This window comes from Salvelinus alpinus, chromosome 32 (genome assembly GCF_045679555.1).
Source record: "Salvelinus alpinus chromosome 32, SLU_Salpinus.1, whole genome shotgun sequence".
Lineage (NCBI taxonomy): Eukaryota > Metazoa > Chordata > Actinopteri > Salmoniformes > Salmonidae > Salvelinus > Salvelinus alpinus.
This window is the reverse complement of record NC_092117.1, coordinates 2,588,335-2,606,640: the sequence shown is the minus strand read 5'-3', so window position 1 is coordinate 2,606,640 and position 18,306 is coordinate 2,588,335. Positions and strand designations below refer to the sequence as shown.

General features: G+C 42.3%; 1 protein-coding gene across 9 annotated transcripts in view; it reads left to right on the top strand.

Moving 5' to 3' along the window:
• Positions 1-1,299: 1,299 nt before the first annotated feature.
• The window catches only part of LOC139562235 (fibroblast growth factor receptor 2-like), a 107,034-nt gene continuing 90,027 nt past the window's right edge, over positions 1,300-18,306 (top strand). For 3 of the 9 annotated variants that reach the window (XM_071379736.1, XM_071379735.1, XM_071379727.1), the window contains exons 1-2: positions 1,302-2,004; positions 4,610-4,886. In XM_071379736.1, coding sequence (XP_071235837.1) covers positions 4,697-4,886 — 190 coding nt within the window. In that variant the 5' untranslated portion in view covers positions 1,302-2,004; positions 4,610-4,696. Of the gene's footprint in view, positions 2,005-4,609; positions 4,887-18,306 lie in introns of all 9 variants that reach the window. The other 6 variants (XM_071379730.1, XM_071379734.1, XM_071379733.1 and 3 more) reach the window with 4 other exon arrangements.

The window sequence follows — 18,306 nt, the reverse complement described above, 5'->3', positions numbered from 1 at the left end:
CAAACGCGCTAACAAAAGTAGCTATTTGGACATAAATGATGGACATTATCGAACAAATCAAACATTTATTGTGGAACTGGGATTCCTGGGAGTGCATTCTGATGAAGATCATCAAAGGTAAGTGAATATTTATAATGTTATTTCTGACTTCTGTTGACTGCACAATATGGCGGATATCTTTTTGTCTTGATTGGGCTCTGAGTGCCGACCTCAGATTATTGCATGGTTTGCTTTTTCCGTAAAGCTTTTTTGAAATCTGACACAGCTGTTGCATTAAGGAGAAGTGGATCTAAAATTCCATGCATAACACTTGTATCTTTGATCAACGTTCATGATGAGTATTTCTGTAAATTGATGTGGCTCTCTACAAAATCACCGGATGTTTTTGGAACTACTGAACATAACGCGCCAATGTATACTGAGATTTGTTGATATAAATATGAACTTTACTGAACAAAACATACATGTATTGTGTAACATGAAGTCCTATGAGTGTCATCTGATGAAGATCATCAAAGGTTAGTGATTAATTTGATCTCTATTTCTGCTTTTTGTGACTCCTGTCTTTGGCTGGGAAAATGGCTGTGTTTATCTGTGATTTGGCGGTGACCTAACATAATCGTTTGTGGTGCTTTAGCTGTAAAGCCTTTTTGAAATCGGACACTGTGGTGGGATTAACAACAAGATTACCTTTAAAATGGTATAAGATACTTATATGTTTGAGGAACTTTAATTATGAGATTTCTGTTGTTTGAATTTTGCGCCCTGCACTTTCACTGGCTGTTGTCATATCGATCCCGTTAACGGGAACTCAGCCATAAGAAGACCTGTTTTCGCTTTGTCATGATGGGGTATTGTGTGTAGATTGATTTAAATATATATATCATTATTTAACTAGGCAAGTCAGTTAAGAACAAATTCTTCTTTATAATGACAGCCTAACCCGGACAACGCTGGGCCAATTGTGCACGCCCTATGGGACTCCCAATCAAGGCCAGATGTGATACAGCCTGGGTTCGAACCAGGGACTGTAGCGACACCTCTTGCACTGAGATGCAGTGCCTTAGACCGCTGCGCCACTCGGGTATCCCGAGTGAGGAAATATTTGTATTTAATCAATTTTAGAATAAGGCTGTAACATAACAATGTGGAAAAAGTCAACGGGTCTGAATACTTTCCGAATGCAATGTATATGATTCGTGTTTTGTCCGCACGGGGGCGTAATTATTGCGAGTTGAGCCTAGCCAACGAAGGGCGGAGGACCCCTGTATGGGACCAAGTTTGTAGTGAGCTCCGTAAATTGAGCACTCTCTCCTCGGGCGCACGGAGCAAGAAAGGCTCGTCGTTTCTTTCGAGGCAAAAGCATAGAAAGAGAGGGGGCCACTGAGATTTGATTGGCTGAGGAAGGCAGTGCCAAAAACACTGTGGCCAGGAAACGGCTCGAATTTCGGGGGACGTAAGGAGGAGAAAAAATCTAGTAAACCTGACAAAGCGTCTGAGAACAGTACTAGGATTGTCTGGGAAGAAGACGCTCTGCCGCGAGGGATCATATATTGATGGATTCTATGTTTTTGGAGAGTTTCTGTTATTTTTTTACCCATTAGTTCATCATAAAGTGCAAACCTTTCGTTTGGATGAAAAGTGCGCTCGCTCTGGAACACTGACATTTGAGTTGACTAGCAACTTGGTGAAGAAGTTTCAGGGACGTAGCTATGTTTTTCTAGTTATTTTTCAAGGATATGGATTTAAATTCGGATTTTTTTAAGTGCAATGGAACAACAATGACATCGTGATTTAATAATACATTTTCAGTGATTTTATTTGTTTCTCGTCCAATTTGGGGAAAGTAAAAAAATCGCTGCTTGGCATTTTTGGTGCAGTGGGGTGAATTTGCTCCATCGGGACTAGGCTACACATTCCTCTCGATTCGGCCCATGCACTCGCCTCCTGCCTTGTCCATGCATGCGAATCGGAGTTCTTCCAGACTTTAGGTAGTTATTCGTTGTAAGTATTTTGGCCGTATTTTGGCAACTTGTGGGCATAGATCTCAAATGGTTATTGTTCTATTCGTCCTGGAACAACGAGAATATAATTGAATAGAATCAATTCCTGATGTGGGCTTTACGCATCTGAAATAGAATAGCTAATTTTAATGCTGGTAAGACCTGTTGTTTTAGCCATATGTGTTATTCTAAGGAGTTTTGAAAGGACTAATCTTATCCATAGGCTAATTAAAATGCTACGTTGATCTGACAGTCACATTATAAGAAATTGCCATATAATGTAGCCTACCCCTTTTATACTACGAAGCAAGAGCTCTTGTTTTCTTATTTGGGGGAAATACTGTTTTTAATTCAACAACAGCCTATAAGGCGATGTTTACTATGTTTTCCCCTCAATGGGGAATCATAATTAAGCAGTGGATGCAGCACCCGTGCATGTTCATTAACAACACTGTTCTGGTTATTTATTACTTTGCTTAATTTTCTACATCGCATTAATGGTGCCAACTACCCCGTGACCGCACTTTGTGTTTTTACTGCATGGACTCACTGAGCACTGAGTCCAAAAGCCAACTGATTTGAATATCAATAGGATTAAAATCAGCGCTAAGAAATTTCATTCGGAAGATTTGGTTTAAATGGGGGCCAGGGAAACCTATGGATATGCATATGCTGAAAAGCCCTGGTGTCCGAACTTATTGGATGTCATGTTGTTGACAGCAGCAACTCATAAAGAGGTTTTAAAAGCTGTAGTCTATACATGTGTTAGTTAGATTTACCACAGCAAAAGATGGCTAGACTTAGGCGAATTGTCGAGCATAAAGAATTGTCCATGAATTGTCGGTTACCTTGCAGTGCCGGTCTGAAGTGTCCATTTTGCTTAGCAAAAGACTATACGAGAATATAATTGAATATAATCCATTCCTGATGTGGGTTTTACGCATCTGAAATAGAATAGCTCATTTTTAATGCTGGTAAGACCTGTTGTTTTAGCCATATTTGTTGTTCTAAGGAGTTTTGAAAGGACTAATCTTATCCATAGGCTAATTAAAATGGTACGTTGATCTGACAGTCAAATTATAAGAAATTGCCATATAATGTAGCCTACCCCTTTTATAGTACGAAGCAAGAGCTCTTGTTTTCTTATTTGGGGGAAATACTGTTTTTAATTCAACAACAGCCTATAAGGAGATGTTTACTATGTTTTCCCCTCAATTAGGAAAACATATCTAAGCAGTGGATGCAGCACCCGTGCATGTTCATTAACAACACTGTTCTGGTTATTTATTACTTTGCTTAATTTTCTACATCGCATTGATAGACGAATTTAGTTTTTTTAAATAAACCATAGTCCTAAACCAAGGTAGTCTGCCCACTCTAGGTACGTTGTACGTGCGGAATGCATCCAGGCAGCATCCCATGATGTTGTGCGCGCGGGGGGGGGCATAAACGTTTGCTTGCGATCCGCGCGTGCTCTCCCCTCTCCAGTCAATATAAATGAACCAGAATCGCTCAACACATTTCAAAGTTGCTGTTTACGCCTACATGTCAAATGACATGCATCTTCCTGGGTAAACCAATCAATACATCGCAGCTGGATCAGAAGGCGCTTGAGGAAGCGTGACTCGGGGCTCTTTGCAGCGGCTCCAAACCTCTATAGATTTCTAAAACGGATTGCACCGCAGATGTCTGGCAATGGCCAGTAGATTGATGTGTCCTAGTGTATTCCGTTTAAATTACAAATCGCATAATCATAGGGCTACAATGAATTAAGTGAATTTATTTTGCAACAGAAAAGTATGCATATTCACTAATATACCAACCTCAAATGGAAAGCAACAGGTTTGGAGCATCTAGGATACAACTCATATAGGCTATTCAGTATTGGATGATTTACTTATTAATTGTAACCTACTCTCTGATCAGAAGAAGGTAATGTTTGATGGAATTTGATATTCCACAATTTCAGTAATAATAACAATAGGCTAATACTTTTATTAGTGAAATGGTATAATACAATACATAGGTATCGATAGCCTTGTAATAAAGTAATGTTTTTCACAACTAACAATGCCTATTCTATGCAGTTTCTATTTTTTTATAAATGTACATCTTTTATAAAAGTGATTTTAGCCTAGAAATGCAAGCGTCAAGTCCACTTAATAGAAATGCTATGTGCTCAGACGGTAGTATTGTAATGGGGAACGTGAGGATTTGTGACAATGGGTCTGGTGTAAAGGTAGCTGTAGTGTGGTTGTGTGTTGAGCTGCATCAGCGTTTCGGTATGTCTGTGGCAAGGCTTGTCTGACATCATTTTGTGACACACTCTCTCGCTCTTCCTCTCTCTACTCTTTCTATAGGTGTTATTGTAACTGAAACAAATTAAATAAGTCGGTGAACAAATTAGAATAGGTGAGAATATGACTATAGTATATTGTAAATGCAGAATTGGCTTCAGTTTCTAAGTCAATATACATTTTTCTCTTTTGGTTTTCTCCCTCTCACTTTCTCCCCACATTATTTAAAATGTTCATCCCTACCTACCTTTTTCCCTCCATCTTCACCTATTTACCACCCCTTTTCCAACTTTATTGCTCCTCCCACAGCCTTTCCTCAGCCCAGGTGATTGGGGGAATTCACAGTGAGTGACAGGCCGGGCAGCCTGCAGTTGATGGTTGGGTGGAGCCCCTCAGATGGGATCAGTGTCCAGGGGGAGGCAGAGCCTGAGGAGGGGGGGATGGGGGACGGACTCACCCTCCACTAACGGGATGGCCTCGTGGGCCTGGCTGCTCGCCACCATCCTGCTGTCCCTAGCAACGGCTACTTTGGCAAGGCCGCCGTACACTGCCGCCGAGGAAGAGGAGGCTACGCTAGAACCTGAAGGTAAGATACTGGCTCCTCGTTGACTGTATTATATACTTTGTTGCCCCTAGATACTTATCTAAGGTCAGTTTAGAGGTTTCCCCCTTCAGTGGTTAAGGTTAGGATTTGGGAAAGATAAGCTGATCCTAGGTCTGTGCCTAAGGGCAATGGGCACCTGGAGCGTGTTATATAATGGTGGGATAGAGAGAAGGAGGTAATGTTGTTGTAAGACTCAACCTGGCTCCTTGGTTATTGTCTTGCACCCCTCATCGTACACTGTAAGGGTGGTTTGGGTTGGGGAGGAGGAGGGTTGGCACTTTTGAGTTGTACTCCTATTTCTTTTCCCTAAAATATCCCCTCACCCTCATAATAACAAATCTCCACAGTATTATGGATTCATTAGAAATGAAACATGTGGAATTGAGAAATTGGGGCACGTAAAAAGGAAAACTATCAAATGTGGAAACTAACTAACCTTGGCATGTGTGATGTTTGCCACACCATGAGATACTTACTACCATGGCACATAGCTTTGGTTCTTACTTCTTTCCCATAGTCACTTTTTCTTTGCCTGTTGTTGTGAAATTTCAGTCTCGGGACACTATTTGTGTCATCTAAAGTTAAAAACTGTCAAGAAAAGCGTATCAGGTGGTGGTGCTTTAAATTGCCATGGACAAAGCCTAGCATGTGTGAAATACTGGTCCGGGACCTAGTATGAGAGGATGAGTGGGAAGGTGAGTGGGACAGTGTTTTCACTTGCACCTCTCGGGTGCCCCGCTGCCCCAGAGAAAGAGAGAGAGAGACAGAGAAGGAAAGAGAGAGCTCTCTTCATCCTCTACTCGCACTGCAGTAGGCTGATTCCCACCATACACAACACTTTTCAAGGTGTTGCTGAGTGAATCAAACGTTTTTGCTCCTTTTCTACTGCGTTTTTTGCTCTTTTTCTTCTTCTCTGTCAGTCTCTCTCTCTGCTTCTTCTGAGGGGAGGAGTGAGGACCACACACTTTAGCCTGTACGTCTATGTGTAGCCTATTTTCCACCAAGCAGCCTTTTGTTTGGGAAGAAAATACTTGTTTTTGGTTAACAGTGTGAATGTGTAAGGATCTACTTTCCTTAACTTTACACCGTTTTTTGGTTCCTTAGTCGCTCTAGCTTGTCTCCAGCTAAATTACCTTCCATGGCCATTTTTTAACATATTTTTGGGCTGCTGAACTGGTGCCTGAGATGGTCGCATTTTGTTTTAGAAACGGTTACTTCTTGAAATACATTATGAAAGATGGTTTGTAATACAGGCAGTGTTTGTGGGTACTATGTGTTTTGTCACTAGCCTCCAAGGAGCCTGGAAATTCAGAGAAGTAGGCAGACCCTAATTAGAGTTGTTGTGTTGGCTAGTCAGTCAGTAAGTTGGGCCAACGCTGCATGCCTTTTGAATCCCCCTTCACAGTTTACACACACACTCAGCCCCTGCTCTCTTGCCCTTTGGCCTAGGGGTCGGGAGTTGCCCACACTTGCCCAGACAAGGGTTACCTCACTACCTCAGGTTTTCACTCTTGTTTTTGTTGTTTACAGAAAGAGAGTCCTCTTAGCTCCAATCGGCTCTGTTTGAAAAACAGATTTATTGGACATGCCTTTGTTGTAAGAGCCTGGAATTTTCCCCTTGTAATCCAATATTTGCAAATAGCAAAATGTTTTAAGAGGATTTGTGCATAGTTGACTTTTCCTGACATTTCCTTCAAATAGGGGAGATTACGGAGAAGGAGGAAAAGTTGGGAAGTCATGTGACTGGGATTAAGTGGGCTGAACCTGGGGCTCACATGGTGACGGATCAACAGGGCAGGTTTCTGAGGCTTATTTAGAAAGCCCCGATATCTGATTCCAGATCAGTTTTTGTTAGCTGACCCTGGTCAAGCACGTAAGGGTAGTATTCCACGGCGGTGAAGATTGTGTGTGTTTTGTGTGTGAACCAGCGTTTTTCGTTGGATTTGGTTATTTAAAAACACAATCCCATCCCAGCCACACACAAGTGGATACACTGCATTTTAAACCACCAAAGATGCACCAAACACTTTTACAATTTATTTCCTTTGAGCTCATATGAGAACCTCTCTCACTCTGATTGGTAGTGGTTGTGGTGTCCCATCTGTACTGACAGAAACAGAGGAACGTGAAAAGAGACAGACTAGACTGTCTGTCCTTCTCTTAATTACCCCCCCAGAGGTTGTCTTGACAGTAATGGCCTTTGGCCCCACGCCCTCTGAACACTAGAGCGCCCGGGGCCACAAGTGCATGCACCACTGTCTCTAAATACCTCTCTGGAAAGGGAGGGATATTGTCATAGAGTGCATATCAGTGTTACTGCTAGCTTTGAACAAGGAATGAACCCATGATAGCTCTGTTGCTAGTTTGTTTTCCTACCCACCGAAGAAGGTTGTTAACCTGAAATGTATGTGTATGCTATCCCTTGACTTAGTTTTACTTAAGCATGGGCTGTCGATGCATTTTCTCAATCTCACTCTTTATGCACCGTCTTTTTGTGCGCAGACCCATTACCTTTTTCCTCATCATGTTTGTTTACCTCTGTAAGCGGAAACTGAAGAAGTAGAGCGAGCATATGGTTATGAAAAGGCTATACAGTACTGGTATTGTTGTTGTCGTCAGTCACCCCGGACGTTCTGTATTTATGGAACTGTTTGCCTTGTCCAGAAGCTCGGCTGGATTTGCACTGTGAAATTGACTGGGTAAGTGGAGCGGAGTAACAATGATATGGAAACGGGTTACAAACGCTGGTATGTGTACCTTTACAATGGCATTTATGCTGCTTGGCTCCGGGGCCTGTTTAGATACTTGTGTTGAATGAATGAATGTGGCACTGTGTGTGTAGTCTGTACGTTGGAACTTGCGTGTCGATGGAACTGACAAAGTACAGGTGTTCTAGAAGGTAAACCTAGCTATCTTCATCATTAAAAATACAATCTATTCATTCAATTTCTATGGTCCTCACTCTTACTATACTTGTGGTAGTATATTAAGTGGACTGAAGGATAGTCAGGCTAAATCAATGTAAATATGCATGGGCGTGACAACCCATTGTCATGGAAAACGTGTAATTGTGATTCGTTTTGATTGATTGCTACTCATTATGTGAGCAAAACAACTTGTCAGCTTGTGATATACTGTAGGACTCCTACCTGTAAGGCTGGTATAGCAGGGAGGAACATGCTGAAACATACACTTCTATCCTTCATCTTGTGTGGAGCAGGAAGAGGCTGCTACTGACATTAAACCACAATTTAGTAGGGCTGGGACGATACCAGTGTCGCGATACTCATTAGTATCATGGCAAGGAAACAAAACACAAAGCAGATTTAGCTTCCTAATGTTGGAAACAAACATCGTTATGTTGTCATCCAGAATCACACGTATTTATTTTCCAAGTTATAGCACACAATATTTTATATACAGCAGGTTTTTAAAGTACCAAAGAATTTGGTCTGCTTCGTGTTTTCATTTTTGCCATGGGAAACATATTGCGATACTGGGATTGTTCGTCCCAGACCTCCAATCTAGTAATTATATTTCTTTAATTATATTACTTTAAAATCTCTGTTCAGGTTTTCATAACAGGATACATGCATAGTTATCGCCAGTTCAATTTTAATAAGAAGAACCCAATTTTATTGCGTGTTCATTTTCATGTAAGTGGGTGGTGGGGAAAAGATAGTGGCCATATGACTTACCTCAAACACAGTGATATCTAAACAGCAGTAGGATCCAGGTTGTAAAAGTGTAAAAGTGTCAGCCTGTCTGCCTGCACCTGGCCTGTTAATGATGTGTGTGTGTGCGTGAGCATGTTTGGTGTGGGTGAGCGTGCTTATTGTGTGTGTGTGCCCCAGTGGCAGTGGAGCTGAACTCTCTAACTAAACAAACTATCCCGAGTCCTGCTGTCAATATGGCCAGGCAGTTACCCTGATAGCCTCTTCTATACAATGGACTTTTATAGGCCCCTACTTGCCTGCCGTTAGGCCTAGTTAGTGTGGAGGTGTGTCGGTGTTATAAGGTCTGTTGTTTGCCTTGGCCGATGCAGCAGAAAACGCCTTGTTGTCACTCCACCACTACCTCACACCTGTCTGATAAGAGGGTGGTAGAACTGAGTGAGTGCCTGTGCCAGGCTGTGACCAAGGGATGCTGCAAGTTGACCACAACACAGTCTGCCTTCCTTGTGTGTTTGCCACGGGCAACGATCAGCTCAAACATATCTGGGCCCAGTCTAGGCATGACTGGGGTAGGAATGAACTCCAGAGCAGGGTGGGTTGATAGTGACTGGAAATTGCATCCTGAGCCTCCATGAAAGAGCGGGGGGCAGGGTTCGATGCTGTGACCGAAACAGTCGCATTTGCGAGGGTTTGACTTGGCAGTGCGACACACATTTTGAATTGGTCGCAAGGGTACCGGTGAATTTCTTTTACCTGGTCACGTTGGTTTTTGCTTCACAATTTGTAAAAATGTTTTCGTTATGATTTATTCATCAGTAATGTGCAAATGACCAAAAATGAACCAACTTCCTGAACAGGCAACAACGGCACGGGAATGCTCGTCTGTGTGTCAGGGCTCAACTTAGAAGGGAGGTTTTGGGAACCCTCCGTGCCATTCGTTAATCCCCGTCTGTAGGGAATATTTCAATAATGCAATTTTTAATCTCGGCTATGTAATTTATTTAAAAAACAGATGGATTCCCGAAGCTGGTCGTTTGCTGTTTTGATTATTTATCACATGCTCGCTACACCCATATAGATAATCTGTTGGGCAGAGAGAGCACACAGCTCTCAAACAGCTGGTTATTGGGTGGACCAATGACCGACAGCGGTAGCAGTTCCAAGTTATGATATCTACCTGTAAATGCTAAGGCAAGAATGGGTATGTATGCAAACCAGGTATTTAAAAAGTTCAAAGTCTTGGTTGAATATTTGCGATGCACAACTCAGTCATCATGGAATAGCCTATCTTGGAAATAATTTCCTCGAGGCTCTTTGGTCCTTGAAAAGTCATTGAAGTTATGGTAGCCGATTTAGAAGTTCTGCATGCATTTCGCTGCACCTGCGATAATATCTGCAAATCTGTGTACGCAACCAATAAACTTTTGAATTGATTTGCTCCAATATTATTATTCAACTTGTCACTTTCTCGTTGTAAAACAAGATACAGTAACCCCTCAATAACTCTTCAACATCTCAAATGGCGAGAATGACTAGCTAGCACATGGACAGACTTCATTAATGTGTGTGTGTTGGGAGCATGCTGTCTATTTAGTCAGGAAATGCTCACATTATTCTGACATATTTTAGAATGTAAATGTATAATTCCATTGGGTAGGCCTGTTGAAAAATGATTATTCTTAAAGTGGTAATGCATACTTTTTTTGCATACATTTTGGGAGGAGTTTTTTTTCTATAGGCTATTACAACAATTACATATAAAATGTAGGTACTTGAAAATTGCCATTTAATCCTTGAAAAATAATTGAAAGTCCTTGAATTTGACTTGCCAATGTCTCTATGAATCCTGCTATTGAAATTCCACATCATTCGCTTTCCTGTCAGATGTTGACCCGGGCCAGTTTCTTTTCCATTCGTGCCAGTAGCTTTCATTTGGCACTGGCCTGATGTGCCACTGGCAAATTTACCTGAATGTCGTGACCTGCTGTGTGCGGTTCTATAGGGCCTATATGTATACCACTTTGTGTAGCCGTTAGCGATGCTAATTATATATATTTTTTAAATTTCACCTTTATTTAACGGAAAACCGGAAAAGAAATGGCAGTTACAATGACAATTTTGATTAACATTTAATCACATCCCTAGTACATACAGCACAGAAATACATAATTTACACACACACACACACGCACAGAAGTCAGTTCAGACAGATCCAGCTGAGAGAGGACCAGCTCATTAGCTCTATCAGCAGCAGATTTGAATTTAGAATGAAAAATGCAACAAGTGTTAGTGCATTGTATCACATCAATTCGTCCTCCAATCAAACCGAACTAAAACTTATCATTCTGGTGTCATATCGGAGCCCTTTTATCTAGATATGTCTTGAAAGGGAAATATTCAAACCCCTAGACTATTGTGATGAGTCCAAAGACCAAATTTGGAGAGAATCTGACTTTTAGTCCATGAGAACATTTACTATCGTTATTTTAAGCATTAGATTTACATAGTAAGAAAAAAGTAATTGTTAATAGTGTCCTTATTTTTTAAGATATCAATGTCAAACTTAACATGGTTCATCATACTAACGTCTGATGACCCTAAAACATTTCAAGTTAATAGGCCATTGTGTAGTGGATTTACAAATGGACACGTGAAATCAGATTTCCTGATTGATCAATAACTCAGGCATCTCTTAACCAATTTCTCAAACCAAGTTAAAAGATGTACAATGGTTCATCAGAAGTTTGTCAAGGGTTTTCCAGGATTTCCAAGATGGAGGAAAATCTATCCTGACAAACCCTATGGGTCCTTGCAGCAAATCTGTTCAACATGAGGAAAGACACCTACATATGTTTCTAGATCAAACGTGGCAATGGATATAAGGGTTTACGTGATTATAACAGTGCACCCCAAAGGCCAATCAGTGGCATTATTTTTTACCAATTTACTCATGACCTCTTATGTGTGCCTAATTAGAAAAAAATCTATGCTTGAGTTATTTGACCAAGTTCCCCCCCAAAATTATGCGGACAATAACAATAGCTAATCACAGGATTTCCGTGAGCCCCTAATTAGAGTGAAGAGAGGAGGAAAAAATAATAGTCCTGAGATTTAAGTCAAAGGACAGAGAGAGAACACTGAAAAGCAGCCTATAGCATAGTTTGAGGTGTGTGTGTCAGTGTGTGCGCGTGTAACCGGTGCTGTATTGCACCGCTGTAATTCTGCATTGTGTGTGGTTGATTGAGACTATAGACGTCGACTTGAGATCAGGTTCTTTTAATTCATCAGAATTCACTCTCTGCATCCTGAATCCAAAAGAAAATAAAACCGTTTTAGAGCACATATGTTCTACGAATCGTTGCCCCTTTCTCTCGTAGTGCATCAACATTAGTACAGCCTCTCCTTATTATGCATCGACACACAACATATATTTGACATAGATAAAACCACATACCTGCATCCAAAAGAAAATGAAACATTTGTAGAGCACATGTGTTCTGCGAATCGTCGCCCCTCTCTACAACAGATGCGCAATACAACGGACTGGGATCGTTTGAGGAGCTAGCCATCGTGCACACATACAATAGCCTGCTAATACCTTAGCTAGCTATTAACCACATGTTGAATTCAGAATGTTAATATCAGCCTAAAAAGTACAATTACAAGTGCATCTTAACAATACCATCCACTTATGAGTAACCTCTAAATATACAACATTATTTATGAACAAAACACTGTGTGTATGACTTTGTGCTTAAAATAATCTAACGTTTCTGATGACAGAAAAAGCTTGCCGACCTCTCATAGTGCATCAAAATGATTTGAGCACAAGCACGCAGGGCAAAACGTAAGTACACACTCCCCTATTCCCAGGATGCAGGCATGCATAATAACAAATCAACATGCGATAGTAATATATGAACCTGGTGAAATTCACAAAGTACTTTAACAACTGTTACACGTGTGCATGCTTATGCATGTGTGTGTGTGTAGACTTTGTAATGACTTTCAGTCCTACCATCCCATTATCCACTAAACTAAAGGCGAGAGAGCTGGGCGGGAAGAGCCGCTCTCTATGTACGCATCTCATGCTCCTTTGATACTTGTACTGTTGGTGCTTAGTCTGCTCACAGATATGACAGACAGTTGGACAGATGGAGTGAGAACGACAGATAGATAGACGAGTGTATTCTGGTGTGCGAATTGGTTGCAGCGCTTTTGCCGTAGTCTCTCAGGGAGCATGATTACTTCTTGTCAGGATGGTGTGAATGAAAAGAGGAGAGGAGTGAGACAGCGCCAGTCTGTCACACTTGATAGACATGCTAATAATAACTGTCACCAAGGGAGAGAGCGAGAGAAGAAGACAGGCTATGTGCCCACTGCCCACAACATGAGGTGGAAACTGGGATGCACTTCCTAACCTCCTGGCAAATTTATGACCGTATTAGAGGCACATATTTCCCTCAGATTACACAGACCCACAAAGAATTTGAAAACAAATCCAATATTGATAACTCCCATATCAGGTGAAATACCAGTGTGCTACTAGCAACAAGAATTGTGACCTGTTGCCACAAGAGAAGGGCAACCAATGGATCACAAACACCATTGTAAATCAAATCAAACTGTCACATGCGCCGAATACAACAAGTGTCGACCTTACCGTGAAATGCTTACTTACAAGCCCTTAACCAACAGTGCAGTTCAAGAAGAGTTAAGACAATATTTACCAAATAAACTAAAGTAAAAAGTAACAATAATGAGGCTATATACAGGGGGTACTGGTACCGAGTCAGTGTACAGGTTAGTTGAGGTAATTTGTACATGGTAGGGGTTTTGGTGCTCCGGTACCGCTTGCCATGCGGTAGCAGAGAGAACAGTCCATGACTTCGATGACTGGAGTCTCTGACAATTTTATGGGCTTACCTCTGACACCGCCTATTATATAGGTCCTGGATGGCAGGAAGCTTGGCCCCAGTGATGTACTGGGCCGTACGCACTACCCTCTGTAGCGCCTTACGGTCAGATGCCGAGCAGTAGCCATAGCAAGCGGGGATGCAACCGGTCAGGATGCTCTCGATGGTGCAGCCTTAGAACTTTTTGAGGATCTGGGGACCCATGCCAAATCTTTTTAGTTTACTGAGGGGGAATAGGTTTTGTCGTGCCCTCTTCACGACTATCTTGGTGTGTTTGGACCATTCTAGTTTGTTGGTGATGTGGACACCAAGGAACTTGAAACTCTCATCCTGCGCCACTACATCCCCGTTGAAGTTAATGGGGCCTGTTTGGCCCGCCTTTTCCAGTAGTCCACCATCAGCTCCTTTGTCTTGCTCACATTGAGGGAGTGGTTGTTGTCCTGGCACCACATTGCCAGTTCTCTGACCTCTCTCATTATTGTCGGTGATCAGGCCTAGCACTGTTGTGTCAGCAAACTTAATGATGGTAATGGAGTCGTGTTTGGCCACACAGTCGTGGGTGAGCAGGGAGTACAGGAGGGGACTAAGTACACACCCTTGAGGTGCCCCAGTGTTGAGGATCAGCGTGGCAGACGTGTTGTTGCCTACCCTTACCAACTGGAGGCGGCCCGTCAGGAAGTCCTGAATCCAGTTGCAGAGGGAGGTGTTTAATTCCTTAGCTTAGTGATGAGCTTCGTAGGCACTATGGTGTTGAACGCTAAGCTGTAGTCAGTGAACAGCATTCTCACATAGGTGTTCCTTTTGTCCAGGTGGGAAAGGGGGCAATATGTGAATTGGATCTAGGGTATCCGGGAGGATGCTGTTGATGTGAGCCATGACCAGCCTTTCAAAGCACTTCATAGCTACCGACGTGAGTGCTACGGGAGTAATCATTTCGGCAGGTTACCTTCACTTCCTTGGGCACGGGGACTATGGCAGTCTGCTTGAAACATGTAGGTATTACAGGCACGGTCAGGGAGAGGTTGAAAATGTCAGTGAAGACACTTGCCAGTTGGTCCATGCATGCTTTGAGTACACATCCTGGTAATCCGTCTGGCCCCGCAGCTTTGTGAATGTTGACCTGTTTAAAGGTCTTGCTCACATCGGCTACAGAGAGCATTATCACACAGTCATCCAGCACAGCTGGTGCTCTCGTGCATGCTTCAGTGTTGCTTGCCTCGAAGCAAGCATAAAAAGGCATTTAGCTCGTCTGGTAGGCTTGCGTCACTGGGAAGCTGGTGTCTGGGTTTCCCTTTGTAGTCCGTAATAGTTTTCAAGCTCTGCCACATTCGATGAGCGTCAGAGCCGGTGTTGTAGGATTCAATCTTAATCCTGAATTAACGCTTTGCTTGTTTGATGGTTCGTCTGAGGGCATAGCGGGATTTCTTATAGGCGTCCGGATTAGTGTCCCGCTCCTTGAAAGCGGCAGCACTAGCCTTTAGCTGGATTCGGATGTGGCCTGTATTCCATGGTTTCTGGTTGTGGTCTGTACGTACTGTCACTGTGGGGGGGACGTCGTCGATGCACTTATTGATGAAGCCGATGACTGAGGTGGTATACTCCTCAATGCCATTGGATGAATCCCGGAACATATTCCAGTCTGTACTAACAAAACAGTCCTGTAGCGTAGCATCCACATTATCTGACCACTTCCGTATTGAGCGAGTCACTGGTACTTCCTGCTTTAGTTTTTGCTTGTAAGCAGGAATCAGGAGGATAGAATTATAGTCAGATTTGCCAAATGGAGGGTGGGGGAGAGCTTTGTATGCATCTGTGTAGAGTAAAGGTGGTGTAGAGTTTGCTTTCCCTCTGGTTGTACATGTGACATGCTGGTAAAAATTTGGTAAAACTGATTTAAGTTTGCCTGCATTAAAGTTCCCTGCCACTAGGAGCACCGCTTCTGGATGAGCATTTTCTTGTTTGCTTATGGCCTTATATAGTTGGTTGAGTGCGGTCTTAGTGCCAGCATCGGTCTGTGGTGGTAAATAGACGGCTACGAATAATATAGATAAGAACTCTCTTGGTAGATAGTGTGGTCTACAGCTTATCGTAAGGTACTCTACCTCAGGCGAGCAATACCTCGAAACTTCTTTAATATTAGACTTGTTACCCGTGGTCCTTTAATGAAACTGTTTTTTTTTTTTCTTATCACAATTCTGGTCTTTAATCCAGGGCCGACAGACAAGTTCCTTACTTTTAATGTTTTTTTTTGCAACCAACATTCTATGGCTTGTTTAAAAAATAACAATATTTGGGAAATTATTTTGTTTCAAATAACCAAAAGTGAGCGATTATAATCCAAATAAAGGGGAAAAGGCCATTCTTAAAAATGGGGTGAGACTTTCTTACTTATGTAAATAAAGCCAGTTTGTTATTTAGAATGATTTATTTCTGGTTTTAGAGGGAGAGAAACCAAAAGCCCACCGTGCGTATCTTTCGAAATCCGTCATTCCACATGTCACGTGAAAATCCCCCATTGTATTTACCCAAGTTCTCTTTTAACTCCAGGACCACCGACAGTTTTAGTTGTTGCCTGATGCAGAACTCTAGTGCCAGAGGAGATACTTTTAGACTAAAAATGCCTCCATTAATTGCCACAGTTTAGACTATCGATAGATCAGCGCTCCAACTCCCCCTTGTGATAGTGTGGTGCAATGACAGAATGCCACCATCTAACATTAACGGTCGCGACATAAGCTCTTAACTTTTAAAGGAAGAATCACTGTATCTGTCAAGGATAAAGAAATGCATGTCGGTGTCATAGCATGCAGCCAGCATATCTCTCTCTCTCTCTCTCTGGGGCTAGACCTAAGCTCATTTCCTTTATATGTATTTTTTCAATATTAAAATCATACAGTGGACGCCTAAGCCCATAGGCCTATGCATGCAATACCCTGATGCATTTAGTGCTCAAATCTCCGACAGCTGAACCATGAGGTGGACAATTATTGTTTTAGGTAAGTAAAAAACAATAAAACAATTGGCTTTAAAGTTTGGCATTTGCTAGACATTGAAACACAAGGAATAGTGTTTTTGTAATTAAGCTATAGGCTGTTTTTAAGGACACATACTGTAAATGTGGCTCCTCTGGCAAATATCCCTTGTTTATTGATGGCGCTGGCTGCTTGGGTTACGCACCCAATGCATATGGACGTATGGTACATTTCTCAAATGTCCGATAAATGAAAATCTTCCCAGTCATTTGTCTGGCGCCAAATTTTCCTGGTAGAAGCCCTGGTGAGTGTGTGTGTGTTTCAAGGTGTGATTGTGGTGGTCCCCATGGTTCACATGAATAGTTGGGAATCCTGAAGGTGTCAACAGGTTTAGCGACGGGATCAGGGTCAGGTCAACAGTGTCATGGGGGGAGGAAAAGGACAGGAGGAAGGGAAGAGCGGAATGAGGGAGGAGAGGCATTCATGGAGAGGGACAGATGCACACAAATCGGTTTTGTACGTTAACTATTTGCACATCGTTACAACACTGTATATCGACATAATATGACATTTGAAATGTCTTTATTCTTTTTGGAACTTCTGTGAGTGTAATGTTCACTGTTAATTTGTATTGTCTATTTCACTTTTGTTTATTATCTACTTCACTGGCTTTGGCAATGTTAACATATGTTTCCCATGCCACTAAAGCCCTTAAATTGAATTGATACAGAACACCTAAAAGTAACACTTAAGCATGCCTTTCGAAGTGCCACCATTTGAGGTGAGGGAGCCCCTCCCAGTTCTTCTTCTTAGTTTACCCTCCATCTCTGCTTTCATTTTCCCAACATGTCTTTTTTTTACCATGTCTTGCCCCAACCCCCATTCTGCGTGTGTGCAATGCATGGTCCCTGTCATAGTATATGACCATCCCCTCTCAGTTCTGTGCATATCGGCTTTCTGTACACCCGTTCTCTCTCTTCTCTCTTCTCTGTGTTGACAGACAGAGAGAGAGAGAGGCCTAGCTCCCTAACTGAGGCCAAGGCCTAAATCAGGCAACATGCTAACACTACAGCTCTTTCCAAAGTCTTTGATTACACAATGGAAGGAAATGCAGATTCAATATCTATTAAATTAAATGACAGTGGCCCCAGGTACTATGGAAAACAAAGGTGCTGAATATAGCCCCCATCAATCAACACACACTCCTCTCCAGACCAAACACACTGGGTGGTGGTGGTGGGTAGAGAGGGAAAGGATAATTATTTGAGGAGTGAAGGAAAGAGAAAAGGTTGTGCTGAGGTACAGGAATGGTTGGGAATGCTTCTATACCTGGGGTGGCAGGTAGCCTAGCGGTTAGAGAGGAAAGCCAGCAACCGGAGGGTTTCTGCATTGAGTCCTGAGTCCGGCAGGAAAAATCTGGTGGGAAATTAGCTGGCAACCGGAGGGTATCAAGTCCTATATGCCCTTGAGCATTATGCCCCTTAACGTCCCACAACAACAGCTCCTCGGGCGCCCAGTGTGGCAGCCCCTGTACATCTCCAAAAAGCTGTATACTGTATGTATGTGTGTCTTGCGGAGGGGTTGGGTTAAACGTGGGAACAAAAATTTCAGTTGGACCTTGTATGCGACTGACTAATAAAGTCATCTTAATCAACTATGCCTGTAAATATTAGTGTACAATTAGCCAAATGTAGACAGTCAGCCAAAAGACACGTTAGACACATACAGAACTGGAGATTTTAATACATGTTTTCATTGTTGTTGGGAGTTTATTTTCTCCTTAAATCCTTTTAATCTTTCCCAGCTCAGCCCCTTTCCTGAGAAAGAACACACATGCACA